The following is a 27700-nucleotide window of genomic DNA, read 5'->3' as shown; positions in this document are numbered from 1 at the left end:
AATAGTTAAAAGAACTAAACAGGTAGTGCATACCTCTCAACTATCAAGGATGATAACTGCAGATAAATAGTTAAAAGAACTAAACAGGTAGTGCACACCTCTCAACTATCTAAGATGATAACTGCAGATAAATAGTTAAAAGAACTAAACAGGTAGTGCACATCTCTCAACTATCTAAGATGATAACTGCAGATAAATAGTTAAAGGAAATAAACAGGTAGTGCATACCTCTCAACTATCTAAGATGATACCTGCAGATAAATAGTTAAAAGAACTAAACAGGTAGTGCACACCTCTCAACTATCTAAGATGATACCTGCAGATAAATAGTTAAAAGAACTAAACAGGTAGTGCACACCTCTCAACTATCTAAGATGATACCTGCAGATAAATAGTTAAAAGAACTAAACAGGTAGTGCACACCTCTCAACTATCTAAGATGACACCTGCAGATAAACAGTTAAAACAACTAAACAGGCAGTGCACACCTCTCAACAATCTAAGATGATACCTGCAGATAAATAGTTAAAAGAACTAAACAGGTAGTGCACACCTCTCAACTATCTAAGATGACACCTGTAGATAAACAGTTAAAAGAACTAAACAGGTAGTGCACACCTCTCAACTATCTAAGATGATAACTGCAGATAAACAGTTAAAAGAACTAAACAGGTAGTGCACACCTCTCAACTATCTAAGATGACACCTGCAGATAAACAGTTAAAAAAAACAAAACAGTGTGCACACTCTCAACTATCTAAGATGATACCTGCAGATAAACAGTTAAAAGAACTAAACAGGTAGTGCACACCTCTCAACTATCTAAGATGATACCTGCAGATAAACAGTTAAAAGAACTAAACAGGTAGTGCACACCTCTCAACTATCTAAGATGATACCTGCAGATAAATAGTTAAAAGAACGAAACAGGTAGTGCACACCTCTCAACTATCTAAGATGACACCTGCAGGTAAACAGTTAAAAGAACTAAACAGGTAGTGCATACCTCTCAACTATCTAAGGTGATACCTGCAGATAAATAGTTAAAAGAACTAAACAGGTAGTGCATACCTCTCAACTATCAAGGATGATAACTGCAGATAAATAGTTAAAAGAACTAAACAGGAAATGCACACCTCTCAACTATCTAAGATGATACCTGCAGATAAATAGTTAAAAGAACTAAACAGGTAGTGCATACCTCTCAACTATCTAAGATGATAACTGCAGATAAATAGTTAAAAGAACTAAACAGGTAGTGCACACCTCTCAACTATCAAGGATGATACCTGCAGATAAATAGTTAAAAGAACTAAACAGGTAGTGCACACCTCTCAACTATCTAAGATGATACCTGCGGATAAATAGTTAAAGGACTAAACAGGTAGTGCATACCTCTCAACTATCAAGGATGATAACTGCAGATAAATAGTTAAAAGAACTAAACAGGTAGTGCACACCTCTCAACTATCTAAGATGATACCTGCAGATAAATAGTTAAAAGAACTAAACAGGTAGTGCATACCTCTCAACTATCTAAGATGATAACTGCAGATAAATAGTTAAAAGAACTAAACAGGTAGTGCACACCTCTCAACTCTCAAGGATGATACCTGCCGATAAATAGTTAAAAGAACTAAACAGGTAGTGCATACCTCTCAACTATCAAGGATGATACCTGCAGATAAATAGTTAAAAGAACTAAACAGGTAGTGCATACCTCTCAACTATCAAGGATGATAACTGCAGATAAATAGTTAAAAGAACTAAACAGGTAGTGCACACCTCTCAACTATCTAAGATGATAACTGCAGATAAATAGTTAAAAGAACTAAACAGGTAGTGCACACCTCTCAACTATCTAAGATGACACCTGCAGATAAACAGTTAAAAGAACTAAACAGGTATTGCACACCTCTCAACTATCAAGGATGATAACTGCAGATAAATAGTTAAAAGAACTAAACATGTAGTGCATACCTCTCAACTATCAAGGATGATAACTGCAGATAAATAGTTAAAAGAACTAAACAGGTAGTGCACACCTCTCAACTATCTAAGATGATAACTGCAGATAAATAGTTAAAAGAACTAAAGAGGTAGTGCACACCTCTCAACTATCAAGGATGATAACTGCAGATAAATAGTTACAAGAACTAAACAGGTAGTGCATACCTCTCAACTATCTAAGATGATAACTGCAGATAAACAGTTAAAAGGACTAAACAGGTAGTGCACACCTCTCAACTATCAAGGGTGATAACTGCAGATAAATAGTTAAAAGAACTAAACAGGTAGTGCACACCTCTCAACTATCAAGGATGATGACTGCAGATAAATAGTTAAAAGGACTAAACAGGTTGTGCACACCTCTCGACTATCTAGGATGACACCTGCATATAAACAGTTAAAAGAACTAAACAGGTAGTGCGCACCTCTCAACTATCTAAGATGATAACTGCAGATAAATAGTTAAAGGAAATAAACAGGTAGTGCATACCTCTCAACTATCTAAGATGATACCTGCAGATAAATAGTTAAAAGAACTAAACAGGTAGTGCACACCTCTCAACTATCTAAGATGATACCTGCAGATAAATAGTTAAAAGAACTAAACAGTTAGTGCACACCTCTCAACTATCTAAGATGATAACTGCAGATAAATAGTTAAAAGAACTAAACAGGTAGTGCACACCTCTCAACTATCTAAGATGACACCTGCAGATAAACAGATAAAACAACTAAAGAGGCAGTGCACACCTCTCAACAATCTAAGATGATACCTGCAGATAAATAGTTAAAAGAACTAAACAGGTAGTGCACACCTCTCAACTATCTAAGATGACACCTGTAGATAAACAGTTAAAAGAACTAAACAGGTAGTGCACACCTCTCAACTATCTAAGATGATAACTGCAGATAAACAGTTAAAAGAACTAAACAGGTAGTGCACACCTCTCAACTATCTAAGATTACACCTGCAGATAAACAGTTAAAAGAACTAAACAGGTAGTGCACACCTCTCAACTATCTAAGATGATATCTGCAGATAAACAGTTAAAAGAACTAAACAGGTAGTGCACACCTCTCAACTATCTAAGATGATACCTGCAGATAAACAGTTAAAAGAACTAAACAGGTAGTGCACACCTCTCAACTATCTAAGATGATACCTGCAGATAAATAGTTAAAAGAACGAAACAGGTAGTGCACACCTCTCAACTATCTAAGATGACACCTGCAGATAAACAGTTAAAAGAACTAAACAGGTAGTGCATACCTCTCAACTATCTAAGGTGATACCTGCAGATAAATAGTTAAAAGAACTAAACAGGTAGTGCACACCTCTCAACTATCTAAGATCAGAACTGCAGATAAATAGTTAAAAGAACTAAACAGGTAGTGCATACCTCTCAACTATCTAAGATGATAACTGCAGATAAATAGTTAAAAGAACTAAACAGGTAGTGCATACCTCTCAACTATCTAAGACGAGAACTGCAGATAAATAGTTAAAGGACTAAACAGGTAGTGCACACCTCTCAACTATCTAAGATGATAACTGCAGATAAAAAGTTAAAACAACTAAACAGGTAGTGCATACCTCTCAAAGATCAAGGATGATAACTGCAGATAAATAGTTAAAAGAACTAAACAGGTAGTGCACACCTCTCAACTATCTAAGATGATACCTGTAGATAAATAGTTAAAAGAACTAAACAGGTAGTGCATACCTCTCAACTATCTAAGATGATAACTGCAGATAAATAGTTAAAAGAACTAAACAGGTAGTGCACACCTCTCAACTATCAAGGATGATACCTGCAGATAAATAGTTAAAAGAACTAAACAGGTAGTGCACACCTCTCAAATTATCTAAGATGATACCTGCGGATAAATAGTTAAAGGACTAAACAGGTAGTGCATACCTCTCAACTATCAAGGATGATAACTGCAGATAAATAGTTAAAAGAACTAAACAGGTAGTGCACACCTCTCAACTATCTAAGATGATACCTGCAGATAAATAGTTAAAAGAACTAAACAGGTAGTGCATACCTCTCAACTATCTAAGATGATAACTGCAGATAAATAGTTAAAAGAACTAAACAGGTAGTGCACACCTCTCAACTATCAAGGATGATACCTGCCGATAAATAGTTAAAAGAACTAAACAGGTAGTGCATACCTCTCAACTATCAAGGATGATAACTGCAGATAAATAGTTAAAAGAACTAAACAGGTAGTGCACACCTCTCAACTATCTAAGATGATAACTGCAGATAAATAGTTAAAAGAACTAAACAGGTAGTGCACACCTCTCAACTATCTAAGATGACACCTGCAGATAAACAGTTAAAAGAACTAAACAGGTATTGCACACCTCTCAACTATCAAGGATGATAACTGCAGATAAATAGTTAAAAGAACTAAACAGGTAGTGCATACCTCTCAACTATCAAGGATGATAACTGCAGATAAATAGTTAAAAGAACTAAACAGGTAGTGCACACCTCTCAACTATCTAAGATGATAACTGCAGATAAATAGTTAAAAGGACTAAACAGGTAGTGCACACCTCTCAACTATCAAGGGTGATAACTGCAGATAAATAGTTAAAAGAACTAAACAGGTAGTGCACACCTCTCAACTATCTAGGATGATGACTGCAGATAAATAGTTAAAAGGACTAAACAGGTTGTGCACACCTCTCAACTATCTAGGATGACACCTGCATATAAACAGTTAAAAGAACTAAACAGGTAGTGCGCACCTCTCAACTATCTAAGATGACACCTGCAGATAAATAGTTAAAAGAACTAAACATGTAGTGCGCACCTCTCAACTATCTAAGATAACACCTGCAGATAAATTGTTAAAAGAACTAAACAGGTAGTGCACACCTCTCAACTATCTAAGATGATAACTGCAGATAAATAGTTAAAAGAACTAAACAGGTAGTGCACATCTCTCAGCTATCTAAGATGATAACTGCAGATAAATAGTTAAAGGAAATAAACAGGTAGTGCATACCTCGCAACTATCTAAGATGATACCTGCAGATAAATAGTTAAAAGAACTAAACAGGTAGTGCACACCTCTCAACTATCTAAGATGATACCTGCAGATAAATAGTTAAAAGAACTAAACAGGTAGTGCACACCTCTCAACTATCTAAGATGATAACTGCAGATAAATAGTTAAAAGAACTAAACAGGTAGTGCACACCTCTCAACTATCTAAGAGGACACCTGCAGATAAACAGTTAAAACAACTAAACAGGCAGTGCACACCTCTCAACAATCTAAGATGATACCTGCAGATAAATAGTTAAAAGAACTAAACAGGTAGTGCACACCTCTCAACTATCTAAGATGACACCTGTAGATAAACAGTTAAAAGAACTAAACAGGTAGTGCACACCTCTCAACTATCTAAGATGATAACTGCAGATAAACAGTTAAAAGAACTAAACAGGCAGTGCACACCTCTCAACTATCTAAGATGACACCTGCAGATAAACAGTTAAAAGAACTAAACAGGTAGTGCACACCTCTCAACTATCTAAGATGATAACTGCAGATAAACAGTTAAAAGATCTAAACAGGTAGTGCACACCTCTCAACTATCTAAGATGACACCTGCAGATAAACAGTTAAAAGAAGTAAACAGGTAGTACACACCTCTCAACTATCTAAGATGATACCTGCAGATAAATAGTTAAAAGAACTAAATAGGTAGTGCACACCTCTCAACTATCTAAGATGATACCTGCAGATAAATAGTTAAAAGGACTAAACAGGTAGTGCACACCTCTCAACTATCAAGGATGATAACTGCATATAAATAGTTAAAATAACTAAACAGGTAGTACACACCTCTCAACTATCTAAGATGATAACTGCAGATAAATAGTTAAAGGACTAAACAGGTAGTGCACACTTCTCAACTATCTAAGATGATACCTGCAGATAAACAATTAAAGAACTAAACAGGTAGTACACACCTCTCAACTATCTAAGATGATACCTGCAGATAAACAGTTAAAAGAACTAAACAGGTAGTGCATACCTCTCAACTATCAAGGATGATAACTGCAGATAAATAGTTAAAAGAACTAAACAGGTAGTGCACACCTCTCAACTATCTAAGATGATACCTGCAGATAAATAGTTAAAAGAACTAAACAGGTAGTGCATACCTCTCAACTATCTAAGATGATAACTGCAGATAAATAGTTAAAAGAACTAAACAGGTAGTGCACACCTCTCAACTATCAAGGATGATACCTGCCGATAAATAGTTAAAAGAACTAAACAGGTAGTGCATACCTCTCAACTATCAAGGATGATACCTGCAGATAAATAGTTAAAAGAACTAAACAGGTAGTGCATACCTCTCAACTATCAAGGATGATAACTGCAGATAAATAGTTAAAAGAACTAAACAGGTAGTGCATACCTCTCAACTATCAAGGATGATAACTGCAGATAAATAGTTAAAAGAACTAAACAGGTAGTGCACACCTCTCAACTATCTAAGATGATAACTGCAGATAAATAGTTAAAAGGACTAAACAGGTAGTGCACACCTCTCAACTATCAAGGGTGATAACTGCAGATAAATAGTTAAAAGAACTAAACAGGTAGTGCACACCTCTCAACTATCAAGGATGATGACTGCAGATAAATAGTTAAAAGGACTAAACAGGTTGTGCACACCTCTCGACTATCTAGGATGACACCTGCATATAAACAGTTAAAAGAACTAAACAGGTAGTGCGCACCTCTCAACTATCTAAGATGACACCTGCAGATAAATAGTTAAAAGAACTAAACATGTAGTGCGCACCTCTCAACTATCTAAGATGATAACTGCAGATAAATAGTTAAAAGAACTAAACAGGTAGTGCACATCTCTCAACTATCTAAGATGATAACTGCAGATAAATAGTTAAAGGAAATAAACAGGTAGTGCATACCTCGCAACTATCTAAGATGATACCTGCAGATAAATAGTTAAAAGAACTAAACAGGTAGTGCACACCTCTCAACTATCTAAGATGATACCTGCAGATAAATAGTTAAAAGAACTAAACAGGTAGTGCACACCTCTCAACTATCTAAGATGACACCTGTAGATAAACAGTTAAAGAACTAAAGAGGTAGTGCACACCTCTCAACTATCTAAGATGATAACTGCAGATAAACAGTTAAAAGAACTAAACAGGTAGTGCACACCTCTCAACTATCTAAGATGACACCTGCAGATAAACAGTTAAAAGAACTAAACAGGTAGTGCACACCTCTCAACTATCTAAGATGATACCTGCAGATAAATAGTTAAAAGAACTAAACAGGTAGTGCACACCTCTCAACTATCTAAGATGACACCTGCAGATAAACAGTTAAAAGAACTAAACAGGTAGTGCACACCTCTCAACTATCTAAGATGATAACTGCAGATAAACAGTTAAAAGAACTAAACAGGTAGTGCACACCTCTCAACTATCTAAGATGACACCTGCAGATAAACAGTTAAAAGAACTAAACAGGTAGTACACACCTCTCAACTATCTAAGATGATACCTGCAGATAAATAGTTAAAAGAACTAAATAGGTAGTGCACACCTCTCAACTATCTAAGATGATACCTGCAGATAAATAGTTAAAAGGACTAAACAGGTAGTGCACACCTCTCAACTATCAAGGATGATAACTGCAGATAAATAGTTAAAATAACTAAACAGGTAGTACACACCTCTCAACTATCTAAGATGATAACTGCAGATAAATAGTTAAAGGACTAAACAGGTAGTGCACACTTCTCAACTATCTAAGATGATACCTGCAGATAAACAATTAAAGAACTAAACAGGTAGTACACACCTCTCAACTATCTAAGATGATACCTGCAGATAAACAGTTAAAAGAACTAAACAGGTAGTGCATACCTCTCAACTATCAAGACTTTCACAGGATGTCCAAAGTTTTGCCTCATATTTTTGGTATGTTTCTCATAAAATGTATGTTTTTCTGGCAACTCATTGAGGACTGAAGCCACTAAATAATGGCAGACATTTGAGTTTCAGACTTCATAGCCTTTAGAAAATACATAATAATGCTAAACCTGTTATTCTAGTAACTTTCTAAGTTTATATGAGCAATATTTAAAATCTGTCCCTATTTTTGCGCCATTGTCTCCCCGTTATTTTAGGCTTTGTGCAGATTTCTTGCACTACAAGGTTGAGAGGCATGACTGATTGAATATAAACTGTTTTGTCTTAAATATTAAGTACAAGCACCTCTTTAAATTTATTGACTGGCCTGATTGTAGGAACACAAAGGTCAGCTGATCTCAGCTGGCTGAGATGTATTTTAAGGGCCAGGAAATTCTTGTTAAAGGGTCCACTACAATTAATCATGTCTTGTTTAATCAAAATGGGGTTATTCAAACCCAAAACATCTACAACCTTGGGGAGGTCAAAAGCAACACTCACATGGTGGCAGAACACAAAAGCATATACATATATATATATATATATATATGTATATATATATATATATATATATATATATATATATATATATATATATATATATATATGTGCGTGTGTGTCTCTCTCTCTCTCTATATATATATATATATATATATATATATTTTTTTTTTTTTTTTTTTTTTTTTTTTCAGGAAGACAGCCTTCCTACATCTCCTGATATCACAGCAAATTCCCTCCCACCCACACTCCAATATATATATATATATATATATATATATATATATAGGCATTGCAGCACAGCCACTTGGCTTGGGGTCCAGAGTCCACTACACAGGAAGAGGACAGACTAGAAATGGTGTGGTGAATGTCTCAAAGAAGTCAACCAGGTTTAGTAGGCATGATCTGCCCTTAACAAAGCCAAACTGAACCGGGTCAAGTGTTTGGACGTTCCCAATGTCTTTGCTAATGAGTTCCATGATGATGCGCTCCATAACCTTGCAGACCAGGCTAGTCAGGCTTATGGTGCAATAGTTACCAGGGTCAGTTGTGGCCCCTCCTTTGTGAAGAGGAATAACCGTTGCTGTGCGCCATTCTATGGGCACGTAGCCTGTGGAGAGGCTGAGGTTGAACAGCGTGTTTAGGTAGGGGGTTAATTCGCTCTGTAGTTCATGCAAGATGCAGCCTGGGACAATATGTGGTCCCATTGACCCAGTGTTTTTGGCTTTTGAAAGGGCTGTTTTCACCTGTGCATCTGTGACTTTTGGGACACTACACTTTTCTGGTATTGTTGTGGGCCCTTTTGGAGGTGAGAGAGGGGTGAAGTTTGCACTGAATCTATCTGCCAGGATGTTGGTAATATCAGTAGATTCAGTATATTTTGTGCTATTTTGCACTAGTTCAGTACATATCTGCAAGTTGCCACTTAGATTCTTAACATAGCTAAAGAAGGCTTTGTGGTTATCTTTTGAATCCTTGGCTATTTTTCTTTCGAAGTTAGCCTTGGATGATTTCATGAGGGACCTCAGTTTCTTACTGATACTGATCAAGGATGTATTTCCTTCCTGGGATTTGCTTTTTTTCTGAACTAGTTTCCATCTTCTATTGTATAGCCTGTTTATTGCAGGGGTCCACCAAACTGGTTTCCTTGTCTTAGAGGAGTGAGTCTTGGTTTTGCTAGGGATGGCATGATCCATGCATCCTTGTAGATGCTCATAGAGTGCATTTGTAAAGGTTTCTGCATCTTGGGCAGCATTATCCTTTAGAGTGGGGCTGTGAAACTTACCACCTCTGTCTTAAGTAAGGTGAAGTTTGCTTTAAAAAAGTTTTTTACTGTGGTTTCCTTAGTTGGGGGTGGTGGTGGGGTGTGGACATCCAGAGTGATTAGTTTATGGTCTGATCTAACCAGTGATGGGTAGACCTCCGGTGTGGAACACCTGTCGCCCATGTTAGTGATGACCAGGTCCAATATGTTTTCACCTCTGGTAGGGAAGTTTACCAGCTGATCCAGGGCATTTGAGTTGATGAATTCCAGGAAGCGCTGGGCCTGGGAATTTGTACTCGAGTAGTTTTCCCAGTGAATGGTAGGGTAATTGAAATCACCCAATATCAGGGTGTTTAGTAGGACCTTCATGTTTTCCAGTGTCTCCAGAAAGGTGGAGTGGTGGTCCTGGGTCATGGAGGGTGATCTGTAGCAGGCCACAATTTGCATTGCAGATTTGTCCGATGTTAGTTGCACATGGATGATCTCAGAGGTATCATGCTGCGCCACTAACCTGGAGGTGTAGGGATTCTTGATGAATATGGATACACCCCCTCCTTTTGTGTATTGGTCCATGTTCTGTGGCCGAAACGTGTGGTATGAGTTGTAGCCCAGTAGTGCTGGGGTGTTCTCTGGAGCCCTGAACCAGGTTTCAGTTACTGCACAGATGTCGATGTTCAACATACTGAGGAGTGCTTCGAGCACGTGCATTTTGAGATTTAAACTCCTGGCATTGAGTAGCATAACCCTCAGTTTTTTGTTAATCGTGCTGTTTACGGAGGTGAATTTGACTTTTGAGCCTTGCCTAAAAAAGGCACTATGGGGGCAGCAAGAGCCTTGGCCAGTATTTGAAAGCCTAGGGATGACAGGTGCAAGCCGTCTCTTCCGAAGCAATGCGGCTTGTTGAGCATGTCGTCCCAGGCTGACAGACACTGGATCCCCTTTGAATTACACCAGAAGCTTAGCCAATTGTTGAAATTGATCATTTTTTCTTTATACTGAAGTATCATTCTTGGTGAGGGCAGGATGCTACTCAGGGTCAGGGTCATACCAGCCTGGGCTACATGATCAGAGAGCTCTTCCATGTCTCTTTTCATGTAGTCCAGGGAGGTACGGCTCAGGTCATTCACACCAACATGAACAATGACAGAGTCATATTTGTACTTGTTCTGGAGTGACCTGAGTGCTTGTGTTATGTGGCAGATTCTGGCTCCTGACAGGCAGCTAACAGTAACCTTCTGCTTGTCCAGCCTAGTGAGTGGGACGTCAGTGTGCCTGACTATAGAGTCACCTATAGTTTGTTAGGTGTGTTATTTCGCCTTAAGGGCTGAGATTGTGCGGCACACTGATTTTGTGTTTTATGTGTTGTCTGGTTTGCAACGGGAAGTGCAGGTTGTTTGGGTGTCTGCTTTGGAGGTCTCTGATGTTTTTACAGGTTTTTATTTAGAGCCTCTGAGTATGATTTTGTGTATTTATGTGTATTTTTTGCCAGTGCTGTTTTAGTAGGTCTGTGTGCGGCTGGAGTTGTGGTGCAAATGTTAACCTTCTCCTCTTGACTGTCTGTTCCAGTCTTGGGTGGAGACAGCTTAGCTTCCAGTTTGGTTGTATAATTGCATCTCTCGCATATGTTAGTGTTTTGTGGTAGGAGGAGAGGGTTGTCTGTGTACATGAGGCAGTTGTAACATTGCCTCAGGATACATGAGGCAGTTGTAACATTGCCTCAGGATACCCAGATTCACCAGCTGGACTGGAGAGTGCACCTGAAGTTGCCCTTTGGCCATGCCTGAATAGTAGGGTGAGCTGCTTAGTTGCTTGGTTGGTGAGGGGTGAATAAAGAGCCTTGCCCTGCTGGGCAGTTAGTGTCAGGGTATATTAGTGCTTGCTATTAGGTATGAGCAAGTGCTGGGCTGTAAGATGCTTTTTGAGTGCTTAGGTTGAGAGTTAGACTAGTTTCAAGGAGCCGGGAATAATTTAACCATAGCTAACTGGCACTGCCTGGTGCCCAAAACCATGCAAACGTGGTTTTTATAGTAGGGAAATGAAAGAGATAGAAATTAGCCCAAAACGGCCAATAAACTACTAACTTCTGGGCTGGAACCACTCCTCCAGGGACAGATAGGTTGTTCAAAGCTCCCCTCTCTCACAGGTGAACAGAGAAGCTTCCTTCTATCCAAGTAAGGTATGGGCAACTCAGAAATCATTATCACAGCCCTGAATTCAGCACTAGCCTGAAAACTGGACTATACTAGCTTAGAAAGGCGGGAAACAAGGAATTTTTTTTTTTTGTTTTTTTTTTTTGAAAAGATAAGGCAAAAACAGTAAAAAAAAATACACTTAAAACAGTTTTAAACGATTACAAACGATCAGAAAAGGCTATTACACTTTAGCATGTAGCCTACAACAGTTAAACAAATTATTTAAATAAAAACAACTTTTTAAAAGTGCAGGCAGTCAAATAAATACAATATGTGAAAAAAACAAGCGTTTAAATCACAATAAACACTGGAAAATCTGCGTTTAGGCAGAAAACGGTTAAGTACAACAAGAAAGTACAGAAAACTGATACTTAATCACTCCAAAGTCTCTCTTCTAAGCTAGAAGGCTTGTATCCGTTTAAGGCTTTCTAGTGCTACCCAATAGGTTAGTTACAGGAAAGATGGGAAACAAGCCCAGATGTGGTCTTTTAAACCAGAAAGTTGAAAGAGACAGACAAACTGTCCAAATGGTCAAGAAACTACAATTTCTGGGCCAAGAACCTCTCCTCTCATGGTAGACAGGCTACCTAGTGCTTACCACTCCCATTGATAAGCTAGAAGGCTTTCCTCCAACACAGAAAGGCTTGCGGGGCTCAGAAGCTTACCAACAGTCCTGGATACAACAACTCTGTATCCGGACTAGGCTAGTTACAGGAAAGGTGGGAAACAAGCGCAAGTACGGCTTTTAAACCAGAACATTGAAAGAGATGGAAAAAAACTGCCCAAACGGCCAATAGCTACAATTTCTGGGCCAGAAGCCACTCCTCTTGTGGTAGATAGGCTACCTAGTGCTTACCACTCCCACTGATAAGCTAGAAGGCTTCCCTCCAACACAGAAAGGCTTGGGGAGCTCAGAAGCTTACACAGAGTCCTGGATACAGCAAATCTGTACCTGGACTACACTAGTTACAGAAAGGGCGGGGAACAAGTACAAACGTAGGCTTTTAAGCCAGCAAGTTGAAAGAGATGGAAAACTGCCCAAACGGCCAAATAAACTACAATTTCTGGGCTAAAACTCACTCTTCCTGTGGAGGATAGACTACCCAGTGCTTACCATTCCCACTGATAAGCTAGAAGGCTTCCCTCCAACACGGAATGGCTTGGGGGGCTCAGAAGCGTACAAAGAGTCCTGGATACACTCTGTACCTGGACTAGACTAGTAACAGGAAAGGCAGGAAGGAAGCACAAACACAGGCTTTTAAATCAGAAGGTTGAAAGATGGAAGAGCTTCCCAAACGGACAATAAACTATCATTTCTGGGCCAGAAACCCCTCCTCCTGTGGTAGAGAGGCTACCTAGTGCTTACCACTCCCTCTGATAAGCCAGAAGGCTTCTCTCCAACACTAGCCTCATATAGCTATTTGGAGGCTGTCTCAACATCACTAACCTCACACAGCCATATGAGGGCTGCAGTTATGTGTAGTTTTAAGGTTCCTTCAGAGTAAGATAACCAAAAGATATAAATTACATAAATCTATCACACTGGTGTGATTTGGGGCCTAACGATAATATCCTAGAGATTCAGAACAAACTTCATTGCCAGCGATAAAAGATGAAGCCAAAAGAGACTGTTTCTGTTATGTGGGAAAATGCAATTCAGAGACATATTACTCACAGCGAGGAATAACCTTATTGTCAGCTTATTTGCATGTTTACGAATTGCTTGTAACTACCATGACTATAAATCAGAGTTGTCAACACTGACAGACAACATATCATTTTGGCACAGGTACCATCTCTTTCCCACTTATGTACTTTGAAACACACACACACACACACACACACACACACACAGACACACACACACACACACACACACACACACACACACACACACACACACACACACACACACACACACACACACACACACACACACACACACACACACACACACACACACACACACACTGCTATATCTCTTACCTGTTCTTGAGTTAACTTTACCCACACCCTATGCCATCTGTGCTGTAAGACATTCTCTTTTAATTTTAAGTGCCTTTTGGGGTGCAGTAGAAGAGTAGCCCCTTGTATCTAGTATTCACGACACCCAGAACTGAAGAATTTGTCCTTCATCCCCCCAGTACTGCAGGATTTGTTTGCTAGTCTAGAGGAGTGTTGAAGTGTGACAGACCCCTCCCAACACACATGTACACACACACACATACACATTTACTATCTAAATAAATCAAACCTACTGGAAGTCCTCTGTCCATTGCTTCCAAAACCAGCTGGCAAAACCTAAGTTGGTTTGGAAAGAGTGACTTGTGGTAAAATTATACTGATATATATTCAAACTAAAATTAGTGTGTCAGCAGTAAAATCAATTAACACCCTCTCAAAGTGCTTCACAAGGATGCATGTTATACCTTTTGATTTAAAGTTATCCACAGAAATCTCCCTTTTAAGGGACAGTGATCACAATTACATCTTTCCATATTTCTGGTACAAACCCAGACTTTAAAGATTCCTGGAATAAATATAGTAAAATTGGGTAATTTGCTAAGTAATGTTAGTCAGGAAGCATATGTTAATCCTATCAGGCCCGGTTGCTGTTTGAGGCTTAACAGCCTTTATTGTATTACCCAGTGCAGGGTTAGTTATCAGTGCACATAAGTATAACATAGCAAAAGATACATATAGCTCTTAACCTCATCTTCATCCCTTGAAATTAGTACATTTATCTAGAAAACCTTTACCAGTAATTCAGAGTATCTTACAGACCGCTATTTACTATACTATTTGTACTAAACTAGCTATGTTTTCTATATTGTTTCAGGTGTTTATAAAATACTCTCTTATTAGCAGCAGTATGGACAGCCAAATTGTTCTCATAATTACATCTAGTTACATACATAAGTTACCTAATATTAGTAGCCTTTTGATATCTGCCCTTATTTGTCAAAGTACTTTTTTTCTACCCCTTCCAGAAAAAAAAAAGTTTTACCTTTACTCTTACTTTCTCAGGCTCTTTAGTTTATCATAAGCACTTGTAACTTATTAGCTTTTTCACAACAATAGGAACATATTTCTATATCAACTCATTTATATATTGATAAAATATCTCTGAACAGCTAGCAACATACTCTAAGTGCCTGATTTCCTTCCTGTTCCAATCTTTCTCTAGTTCCATTATAATCTTGGGTATCCTTTTGCATATATTAAGATCACAGGATCATAAGAGGTTACTAGGCTAATGGTCCTGGGGCCTTTACAAGCCTAGCCAAGAGTTCATCCCCAAAAAGAAACCTCAGTCAGCACCTGTCACCACTGTCAGTGAGGGACACAGATGGAACCCCTGGGACAAATTTGTGGTTTCCCATCCACTTATCAAGGTTGTGCTTGAAGAGGGTCAGCGAGATACTCTGTTTGACGTGTATGGGAAGTCTATTCCAGAGACGGGGCACCCTCTGGGAGACATACTTGTCTCTCTAGCAGGTTTTGTTGATGTCACATATTAGATTTGGTCTTTTGAGTGGGTAATGCACAAGGAGTTAGACCTATGGATATGGAGCATCTCTAGTAGGGCCTGGCCCGATATCATCTTGGAGGCAAGACACAGATCACCTCTGAGCAATCTGTATGATACTGAGTAGAGTGATAGTGATATGGGCCTATCCGCATAGGACAGGTGTTGGAGACCATGGATTCTCTTTGTGAGGTATTTATGTGTTTTTTCCAGCTGGTGAAGGTGTTTGGAGAGGTACATACCAAACGGGGCATTATACTCAATAATTGGTCTAATAAAGAAGGAGTATAGAGAGGTAGTAACCTCCTTTTTTTCTGGCTACAGTCTCTTTACTTATGAAATTAACCATGTACAAGGCTTTTCTGACCACTGCCGCTACATGATGGTCAAATGTGATATTGTTATCAACCTGAGTACCCCGGCCTTTTACCACAGGTTGTGTGTTTAGGGGGGTGCCATTGACATGGTAATCAATGGGACCATGTTTTTTCCGAGTGGTATGCTGATGCGTTTTTTTTATTAATTTGCAGATTACTCAAGAATGATCAATGTCCTACAATTCTGGCTAAGTAGTACAATCTCAGAAAACTCGAACAGATAAAAACAGTTCAGGCAAGTCTTCCAGCATAACACCAAGACCATGAACAAGTCGGATAAAACCAAAATGCATTTAATATACAATAGCATAGGATTTAAGTACAAACAAAGCTTTTCGTTGAATTGAATAAAACAACTTCCTCAGAAAAAATCATTTTACAGGAAACAGGGGTTTAAATTCCCCTCTACCTTGTCACATGTTTGCTAACATAAATGTAATAAGTTAACTGTTGCGTCAATCACTCATAAGCCCCTCCCCAGTTTTACTAACACTAAAGTTAGACATGTTGGTATGGTGCAGCTGTATAATGTAAAATAATGACAACAAACCATCCTAATAAAATGTATTTTACATTATATTTTACATAGGTTCATAGGTTCATACTAGGCTATCTGCCCAAGGGCATTTATAAGCCTAGCCCATAGTTATGTGGCTTTCGCCACCCCTTTAGTTTGAATAAAACTATGCCTATTATTTTGCTGTGCCTCTGTCAAGCAGTGACACTGAAGTAATCCCTGGGGTATATCTGCGATCTCCCATCCATTGGTCAAGATTCCTCTTGAACAAGGCCAGCGAGGTGCTCTGCCTCACATGTACCGGGATTTTGTTCCACAGCATAGGGAGTCTCTGGGTGATGAATCTGTCCCTCCAGCATGTTCTATTAATAACCGTGTCAAGGTTTAAGTCTCCCGCCCTTGTGGTTCTGAGGGATCTAGATTTTTTGAGGTGAAGCATATTCATCAAATCTGGGTTTGACATGGCCTTATATGTCAGGCACAGGTCACCTCTGAGCAAGCGGTATGAGACTGAATAGAGCTGGAGTTCTTTCAGTCGGGCAGCATAAGACATATTTCTGAGACCCTTTATCCTTTTGGTGAGGAACTTTTGGGGCCTTTCCAGCTGCTGCAGGTGTCGGGTCAGATACATTCCGAATGGGGCATTGTACTCAATCATAGGTCTAATGAGTGATGAGTACAGGGTGACGATGACCTACCTTGATCTAGATGTGAATCCCTTCATGATCAGGTGGGCAATGTAGAAGGTTTTCCTAACTACTTTAGCAACATGAGTGTCAAACGAAAGGCTACTGTCAACCTGGGTCCCCAGATCCCTGATGACTTCTTCTGTGCTCAGTGGATTGCCACCTATATGGTAGCTAGGGGTAACCTTGATTTTCCCGAAGGGTATGACTATGCATTTCTTGGCGTTTAACTTTAGGCCATGGCTCTGGCACCAGTTATCTGTTTCTGTGAGGCCCTTCTGAAGGATATCTGTGTCAGATGTGTTTTCGACTATGGCGCCCAGTTTGCAGTCATCTGCAAACTTTGTCAGCCATAACCCTCCTGTGTTTGCTTGTACTTCAGAAAAGTAGCTGCCGAACAAGAGTAGACCCAGGACTGAGCCCTGTGGGACACCACTTGTGACAGGCTTTGAGTCTGACATGGCTCCAGCAACTCTGACCCTGTGGGTTCTGTCACTTAGCCAGTTTGCAACCCATCTTGTGATGTATGGGCTTACATTCAAGCTGATGAGTTTTTCGATGATACCTGAGTGGGGTATTGTGTCGAAGGCCTTTGCCAGGTCGAGGTAGGCTGTATGGACTGCCTTTCCCTCATCAATGGCCTTGGTGACTGTCTCGAAAAAGTCAACCAAGTTTAAAAGGCATGATCTGCCTTTGACAAAGCCAAACTGGGTTGGATCCAAAGTCTGCAAGTTCCCTATGTCTTTATTTATGAGTTCCATTATGATCCTCTCCATGGCTTTGCAGATAAGGCTTGTCAAGCTAATGGGACGGTAATTTCCAGGGTCGGTGGAGGCACCGCCCTTGTGAAGTGGGACCACAGTCTCCGTGCGCCACTCCTTGGGTACGTATCCTGAGGTGAGGCTAAGATTAAACAGCTGTCCTAACTGCGGGTTTAATTCCTCATTGAGTTCGTGGAGCACACAGCCGGGGACACCATCCGGTCCCATGGATGCTGTGTTTTTTGCCTTGGAGAGAGCAGTTCTCACCTGGGCGTTGGAGATGTTTGGGGGCTACAATCCTCTGGTATAGATATCTCTCCTTTGGGGGAGGGGAGAAGTTTGCACTGAACCTGTCAGCCAGTATGTTGGCAATGTGTGTAGGTTCAGTAATCTTCACATCATTTTGAACTAATTCTGAGCATATCTGGGAGTTTCCTCCTAGGTTTCTAACATAGCTAAAGAAGGCCTTATGATTGTCTTTTGAGTCCTTGGCAATTTTTCTCTCAAAATTTGCCTTGGATGATTTTATGAGAGCTCTTAGTTTTTACTTATAATGATCAAAGGTGTCTTACCTTTCAAGGATTTTGCTCTATCTTGTAGTAGCTTCCTCCTTTTGTTGTAGAGCTTGTTTATGGCTGGGGTCCACCAGACTGGACGCTTGCCTTTGGTACAAAGAGTCTTAGTTTTGTTTGGGATTGCCTGATCCATGCAGTCCTGTAGGTGCTAGTAGAAGGCATTTGTAAGTGATTCAGCGGTTTGAGTAATGTTTACCACTGGCTCAGGGGCCTTAAAGGAGACCACACTAGTTTTAAGAAGTGTGAAGTCGGCTTTTGAGAAGTTTTTCACTGTGGTCTTTTTTATTTCAGGTGGGGGCGGCATGAGGACCTCCAGCGAGATTAGTTTATGATCTGATCTCACCAGTGAGGGGTATACTTCCGGTGTTGAACATTGTGATCCCATGTTCGTGATGATGAGATCAAGTATGTTTTCTCCTCTTGTGGGGATGGTGACTAGTTGTTCCATGGCATTTGAGTTTATGAACTCCAGGAACCTTTGGGCTAGAGTGTTTGGGCTTGAGTAGTGTTCCCAGTCTATATTAGGGTAGTTGAAGTCACCTAGTATGATGGTGTTTGGAGATACATTTATCCCCTCCAATGTTTTCAGGAAGGCCATGTGAGGTTCCTGAGTTTGAGAGGGTGGCCTGTAACATGCTACAATTTGCAGAGCAGTCTTGCCTATGGTTAATTTCACCTGGATGGTCTCCGATGCATCGTGCGTTGCCACCAACCTTGAGGTGTGGGTGTCCTTTATGAATATGGACACCCCCCCTCCTTTCTTGGTGTTGTCCGGATTTTGGGGCCGGAACGCATGATATGAGGTGAAACCTGATAGTGCTGGGGTGCTCTCAGGAGCCTTGAACCAGGTTTCTGTCACAGCACAGACATCGATGTTCTCCATACTGAGAAGGGCCTCGAGTGCGTGCATCTTGAGATTGAGACTTCTGGCACTGAGCAGCATTACCCTTAGTTTTTTTCCTCAAAAGACCGTTAACATTAACGGAAAAAGTTAATAAAATAACATATCTGGTACCAAACAAACCAAGATCAGTCACAGGTAAAACCTTAAGATATTAAACTGGCAAATTATGTATTAATAAAAATTGTTTTAATAAAATTTTTAATTTATGCAATTCTTGTATGTGTAAAGTATGAAAAAATTAGTTACAGACATACAGTCATAATGGAAGATCCAGTCATATCAATACATTTACATTTATCATTCATATAAATACATGTCCTACGCTATTGTATATTAAATGCAATTTGGTTTTATCCGTTGGTTTTATGCTGGAAGACTTGCCTGAACTGTTTTCATGTGTTCGAGTTTTCTGAAGTTTTACCATTTTGTTTGAGTTTATATTCAGTAGTACAATCATCTACTGCACTGGTGTTCTTTATCCAAATGACAGTAGCACAATCCCCTACTGCACCAGTGTTCTTCATCCAAAAGACAGTAGTACAATCCCCCACTGCACTGGTGTTCTTCATCCAAATGACAGTAGTACAATCCCCTACAGCACTGGTGTTCTTTATCCAAACGACAGTAGTACAATCCCCTACTGCACCAGTGTTCTTCATCCAAAAGACAGTAGTACAATCCCCCACTGCACTGGTGTTCTTCATCCAAATGACAGTAGTACAATCCCCTACTGAACTGGTGTTCTTCATCCAAACAACAGTGGTACATTCCCCTACTGCACTGGTGTTCTTCATCCAAACAACAGAAGTACAATCATCTACTGCACTGGTGTTCTTTATCCAAACGACAGTAGTACAATCCCCTACTGCACCAGTGTTCTTCATCCAAAAGACAGTAGTACAATCCCCCACTGCACTGGTGTTCTTCATCCAAATGACAGTAGTACAATCCCCTACTGCACTGGTGTTCTTTATCCAAACGACAGTAGTACAATCCCCTACTGCACTGATGTTCTTTATCCAAATGACAGTAGTACAATCCCCTACTGCACTGGTGTTCTTCATCCAAAAGACAGTAGTACAATCCCCTACTGCACTGGTGTTCTTCATCCAAAGGACAGGTAGTATTTTGCCTTTTCTAGTTGGCATAATGACAGCTTGTGAGTAACTATGTTTCGTACTAGTCCCATGACAGCTTATGAGTAACTATGTTTTGTACTAGTTCCATGACAGCCTGTGCGTAATTATGTTTCATACTAGTCCCATGACAGCTTGCGAGTAATTATGCTTTGTACTAGAATCATGACAGCTTGTGAGTAACTATGTTTCATACTAGCCCCATGACAGCTTGTGAGTAACTATGTTCCATACTAGTCCCATGACAGCTTGAGTAACTATGTTTTGTACTAGTCCCATGACAGCTTGTGAGTAACTATATTTCATACTAGTCCCATGACAGCTTGTGAGTAACTATGTTTCGTACTAGTCCCATGACAGCTTGTAAGTAACTATGTTTTGTACTAGTCCCATGACAGCTTGTGAGTAACTATGTTTCGTACTAGTCCCATGACAGCTTGTAAGTAACTATGTTTTGTACTAGTCCCATGACAGCTTGTGAGTAACTATGTTTCGTACTAGTCCCATGACAGCTTGTGAGTAACTATGTTTTGTGCTAGTCACATGACAGCTTGTGAGTAACTATGTTTCGTACTAGTCCCATGACAGCTTGTGAGTAACTATGTTTCGTACTAGTCCCATGACAGCTTGTGAGTAACTATGTTTCGTACTAGTCCCATGACAGCTTGTGAGTAACTATGTTCCGTACTAGTCCCATGACAGCTTGTGAGTAACTATGTTTCGTACTAGTCCCATGACAGCTTGTGAGTAACTATGTTTCGTACTAGTCCCATGACAGCTTGTGAGTAACTATGTTTTGTACTAGTTCCATGACAGCTTGTGAGTAGCTATGTTTTGTACTGGTCACATGACAGCTTGTGAGTAACTATGTTAAGTACTAGTCCTGTGACAGCTTGTGAGTAGCTATGTTTTGTACTAATCCCATGACAGCTTGTGAGTAACTATGTTTTGTGCTAGTCACATGACAGCTTGTGAGTAACTATGTTTCGTACTAGTCCCATGACAGCTTGTGAGTAGCTATGTTTTGTACTAGTCCCATGACAGCTTGTGAGTAACTATGTTTCGTACTAGTCCCACGACAGCTTGTGAGTAACTATGTTCCGTACTAGTCCCATGACAGCTTGTGAGTAACTATGTTTCGTACTAGTCCCATGACAGCTTGTGAGTAACTATGTGTTGTACTAGTCCCATGACAGCTTGTGAGTAACTATGTTTCGTACTAGTCCCCTGACAGCTTGTGAGTAACTATGTTTCGTACTAGTCCCATGACAGCTTGTGAGTAACTATGTTTTGTACTAGTCCCATGACAGCTTGTGAGTAACTATGTTTCGTACTAGTCCCATGACAGCTTGTGAGTAACTATGTTTCGTACTAGTCCCATGACAGCTTGTGAGTAACTATGTTTTGTACTAGTCCCATGACAGCTTGTGAGTAACTATGCTTTGTACTAGTCCCATGACAGCTTGTGAGTAACTATGTTTCGTACTAGTCCCATGACAGCTTGTGAGTAACTATGTGTTGTACTAGTCCCATGACAGCTTGTGAGTAACTATGTTTTGTACTAGTCCCATAACAGCTTGTGAGTAACTATGCTTTGTACTAGTCCCATGACAGCTTGTGAGTAACTATGTTTTGTACTAGTCCCATGACAGCTTGTGAATAACTATGCTTTGTACTAGTCCCATGACAGCTTGTGAGTAACTATGTTTCATACTAGTCCCATGTCAGCTTGTGAGTAGCTATGTTTTGTACTAGTCCCATGACAGCTTGTGAGTAGCTATGTTTCGTTCTAGTCCTATGACAGCTTGTGAGTAGCTATGTTTCGTACTAGTCCCATGACAGCTTGTGAGTAACTATGTTTTGTACTCATCCCAAACAACTCCATCAAGCACAAGTGCACTTAAATGAGGTTTCTAATGCATTTATGGACCACTTATATGATCTGCAAATATATCAAAGCCATTCATGAAATAAGTATCTCTTACCTCTACAAACCTGTCCATGTTGACAGTGCTCTGCTGAACCCCTCAAACTCCTTTTTGATTTGGTTTGGTGGTTTTAAAATAATGCAACCTTCAGTACCATTTTTTTCAAAAATATATTAATAGTAATAAGTTCATACTCCATACTATGTTTTTAATGAATGAAACAGATTAACATAAACTGATGCACCCCCTTTCTTGTTACTTTTGTAATTTTGGTGTCTGCTTTTGTGAGGCAATAGCAAACATTTAGTAAATTCAGAAAACCAGTTCTCAGTCACTAATCTTATGAATCAACAAGTGTCTTTGCTTCCAGGGAAGCTAATTTATTGTTTAAGCTTCTTGCATTACACATTCAGAAGTTTAAAGTTTTCCTTCCTTTATCCACAAGTGAACTTTTTCCCATGTTTTACTCTAACAAACGTTCCACTCTGTTATTTAACTTATTCAGTAGACGCCTGTTCTCTTGGTGGCTGAGGTGAAACCTATGAGACCCTAAATAGATTGAACCTGCTACCATCTCCTCCCAGGTCCTTCAGTAGAGGCACTATAGCATTGCCTTATAATATACTTAGAGAAGTGCCGAGCTACCTTTGCCAAAAAGTTTTTAAATTGTGCAGCAGGGATCACATCACACAACATTCCTCTAAAACCTTAAGTTTTACTCAAAATTGATAATAAATTTATGTCACTTTTGAATGTGGATGTGTTTGTTTTTTCAACATAATTAACCCCCACCAAGCACAACAATTGTGTCATAACTCTTTTTATCATTAAATAATTTTTTGCAGCACATGTAATACATAGAGGGTTATGATTGGGTCTCTGATCATAACCATTTTATTATGTGTTTGAGACATAGATGACAAAAAATTTACCTTGAGAGCGAAACTTGGTATCCATTTCAGAACATATAATAATGGGTTATGATCAGGAAGACCCAGTCATAATTCTTTGTAGTTTATGGAGTCTTATCTACTCCATTTACTATCAGCTACAAAAGAAAACAAACACAATGCATTTTACGAGCTTTGAAAGCCAATAAGGCACTTAGTGAGTGTTGTTGCACAGACAGCAATTAAGGAAATAGGCAGGGACAGTTTTTAAATACTGCCTTAATTTAAATAAAAGTTTATTGCAAGCTAACATCTGTACCCTTCCATTGGCATAGGAGGAAAGATATTCAAGGACTGAAGCTATGTCCTTCCCTTACACCTCACCGTCACAGGGCTTAGGGGGTATGTAACAATTTACATCTCTCAATGCTCTGTGACAGTTGGGTGTCACTCTATAGTAAGTTTACCTAATGCAGCAGATGGAAAAGTCATAATTCAATACATTTCATAAATATCACAACATTTCTACAAAATTCTGCAGATTTCAGTGAAGTGTGGGCATTGCTTTTTTCACTGCTGTGAAATAAAGGGCATGGCCTTATACTTCAGCCAGTGTGAGCATGGCACCCAACCAGGGACCAGGCCTTGACTGCTGACTGTATTTAAAGTGACTTCACCCGATGTGAGCACAGCATCCAACCAGCAACCTGGCCTTGATTTCTGCTTGTGTTTAAAGAGTACAGTCTTACTTCCTCATCAAAGACCCAATAACTTCAAAATTTCAACAAACTGCAACTCTCACTGTCACATATTTGTTCTAAGAGCTAATGAGATCATGAATGACTGCCATCTCTCACTGTCACATATTTGTTCTAAGAGCTAATGAGATCATGAATGACTGCCATCTCTCACTAAATCACATATTTGTTCTAAGAGCCAAACTGGGAGTCATTATTGAATCCTCAAATTATATGGATATTCTACAAAAGGGCCTTACAGAGATGGATGCCTGGTGCCAGAGCCATGGGCTCAAGCTTAATGCCAAGAAATGAATAGTTATCCCCTTTGGAAAAAAAACATGTGCCCATGAATTACCACATAGGTGGCAGGACACTAAACATCGAAAGTGTGATGAGAGACTTAGGGACACAGGTGGAGAGTGGTCTCACTTTCGATAACCACATTGCCACAACAGTCAGGAAATCCTTCTATGTGGCACACCTCATCACTAAGGGCTTTTCATCCAGAAAAAGGGAGGTCATTGTCCCACTGTACTCATCCCTCATTAGACCCATTATAGAGTATAATGCCCCGTTTGGTATGTACCTCACAAGACATCTGCAACAGCTTGAAAGGCCACAGAAATACCTCACTAAAAGAATCACAGGCCTAAAGCAGATGCCATATACTGACCGTCTAAAAAAACTCCAGTTTTACTCTGTGGCATATCGTCTAATCAGAGGCAATCTCTGCTTAACATACAAGGCCATGTCAAACCCTGAACTGTTGGACATGCTCCACTTAAAGAAATCCCAATCCCTCAGAGCCACATGCTCCAGGGATCTAAACCTTGTCATCACAATGAACAAAACATGCTGGAGGGATAGGTTCCTGATCCAGAGACGCCCCATAGTCTGGAATAGACTGCCCATACATATCAAGCAGAGCGCCTCTTTGGCCCTCTTCAAAAGGAACCTTGATGATTGGATGGGAGATAGGAAATTCACCCTTGGGATCATGTCAGTCGCCCTGCTAGACAGGGGTCTGGAGAAGTAAATATTGTGGGAAGAAATATCCAGGAAATTGTTATGGCTAGGCTTGCATAGGCCCTAGGGCCGATAGCCTAGTACCAACCTATGAACCTAAGAGCTAATGAGATCATGAATGACTGCCATCTCTCACTGTCACATATTTGTTCTAAGAGCTAATGAGATCATGAATGGCTGCCATCTCTCACTAAGTCACATATTTGTTCTAAGAGCTAATGAGATCATGAATGACAGCCATCTCTCACTGTCACATATTTTTTCTAAGAGCTAATGAGATCATGAATGACTGCCATCTCTCACTATGTCACATATTTGTTCTAAGAGCTTATGAGATCATGAATGACTGCCATCTCTCACTGTCACATATTTGTTCTAAGAGCTAATGAGATCATGATTGGCTGCCATCTCTCACTAAGTCACATATTTGTTCTAAGAGCTAATGAGATCATGAATGACTGCCATCTCTCACTGTCACATATTTGTTATAAGAGCTAATGAGACCATGAACGACAGCCATCTCTCACTGTCACATATTTGTTCTAAGGGCTAATGAGATTATGAATGACTGCCATCTCTCACTAAGTCACATATTTGTTTTAAGAGCTAATGAGACCATGAATGACAGCCATCTCTCACTGTCACATATTTGTTCTAAGAGCTAATGAGATCATGAATGACTGCCATCTCTCACTGTCACATATTTGTTCTAAGAGCTAATGAGAGCATGAATGACAGCCATCTCTCACTGTCACATATTTGTTATAAGAGCTAATGAGATCATGAATGACTGCCATCTCTCACTGTCACATATTTGTTCTAAGAGCTAATGAGACCATGAATGACAGCCATCTCTCACTGTCACATATTTGTTCTAAGAGCTAATCAGAACATGAATGACTGCCATCTCTCACTAAGTCACATATTTGTTCTAAGAGCTAATGAGATCATGAATGACTGCCATCTCTCACTGTCACATATTTGTTCTAAGAGCTAATCAGATCATGAATGACTGCCATCTCTCACTAAGTCACATATTTGTTCTAAGAGCTAATGGGATTATGAATGACAGCCATCTCTCACTGTCACATATTTGTTTTAAGAGCTAATGAGACCATGAATGACTGCCATCTCTCACTAAGTCACATATTTGTTCTAAGAGCTAATGAGATCATGAATGACAGCCATCTCTCACTGTCACATATTTTTTCTAAGAGCTAATGAGATCATGAATGACTGCCATCTCTCACTATGTCACATATTTGTTCTAAGAGCTTATGAGATCATGAATGACTGCCATCTCTCACTGTCACATATTTGTTCTAAGAGCTAATGAGATCATGATTGGCTGCCATCTCTCACTAAGTCACATATTTGTTCTAAGAGCTAATGAGATCATGAATGACTGCCATCTCCCACTGTCACATATTTGTTTTAAGAGCTAATGAGACCATGAATGACAGCCATCTCTCACTGTCACATATTTGTTCTAAGAGCTAATGAGATCATGAATGACTGCCATCTCTCACTGTCACATATTTGTTCTAAGAGCTAATGAGAGCATGAATGACAGCCATCTCTCACTGTCACATATTTGTTATAAGAGCTAATGAGATCATGAATGACTGCCATCTCTCACTGTCACATATTTGTTCTAAGAGCTAATGAGACCATGAATGACAGCCATCTCTCACTGTCACATATTTGTTCTAAGAGCTAATCAGAACATGAATGACTGCCATCTCTCACTGTCACATATTTGTTCTAAGAGCTAATGAGATCATGAATGACTGCCATCTCTCACTGTCACATATTTGTTCTAAGAGCTAATCAGATCATGAATGACTGCCATCTCTCACTAAGTCACATATTTGTTCTAAGAGCTAATGGGATTATGAATGACAGCCATCTCTCACTGTCACATATTTGTTTTAAGAGCTAATGAGACCATGAATGACTGCCATCTCTCACTAAGTCACATATTTGTTCTAAGAGCTAATGCGATTATGAATGACAGCCATCTCTCACTGTCACATATTTGTTTTAAGAGCTAATGAGACCATGAATGACAGCCATTTTCATCTAATATTTTTGGATGTAGCTGATGTCTATGCATTACCTCTTACTCTCCTGTCTTTTTCCAACCCCAAAAATCAGTCTCAGATGTGAAATGCAAGACGTGATCTGTTTATTAACTAAATACTTACTGGTCATGGTGGTGTCAGGAAGTCCCCCTTGAAGCCTGGCCAAGTCTTCTCTAACATTAAATGGAAGGTCACCTGGTTTGGCAAGTAACACAAACAGCTGCTCTACCGGGATGTTGTATCCTGCATAACAAAACATCCAAAATGTGTAGTTAAAAATCAAGAAGTAATGAATTGTCTTTCGTCACTTATCTAAACAAACATTTCACATAATATTAAAATGAATGAAAACAAGATGAACGGCTCAGACGCCATGCAGGGATTTATTTAAGAAATTGTACTTTAGGTCTCTGTGAGCTGAATGCATATCCCAGAAACCACATGTAAATAAAATGGGTTACAGTCATTCTGAAGTTGAAGGACTATCAAAAAGACAGAAATAGAAAAAGGATACAGAAACACAAAGATAACAAGAGAAGCAAGTTATATAATTCAAAGTTGGGGACTAAAAAGACCAATAACATCCATCCCACA

The 27700-nt window shown here is 39.5% G+C and overlaps 1 protein-coding gene across 1 annotated transcript in view; it reads right to left on the bottom strand.

Annotated features, from left to right (window-relative positions):
- Nucleotides 1-27700, bottom strand: part of LOC122815973 (zinc finger protein 585A-like) — a 475437-nt gene that overhangs the window by 76963 nt on the left and 370774 nt on the right. Inside the window, exon 7 of the mRNA XM_044088857.1 lies at nt 27230-27349. Within this exon, the coding sequence (XP_043944792.1) occupies nt 27230-27349 (120 nt within the window). The remainder of the gene's footprint in view (nt 1-27229; nt 27350-27700) is intronic.

Source organism: Protopterus annectens, chromosome 11.part0 (assembly GCF_019279795.1).
Source record: "Protopterus annectens isolate FY-2018-M chromosome 11.part0, PAN1.0, whole genome shotgun sequence".
Classification (NCBI taxonomy): domain Eukaryota; kingdom Metazoa; phylum Chordata; order Ceratodontiformes; family Protopteridae; genus Protopterus; species Protopterus annectens.
This window is presented reverse-complemented; position numbering and strand designations above follow the sequence as displayed.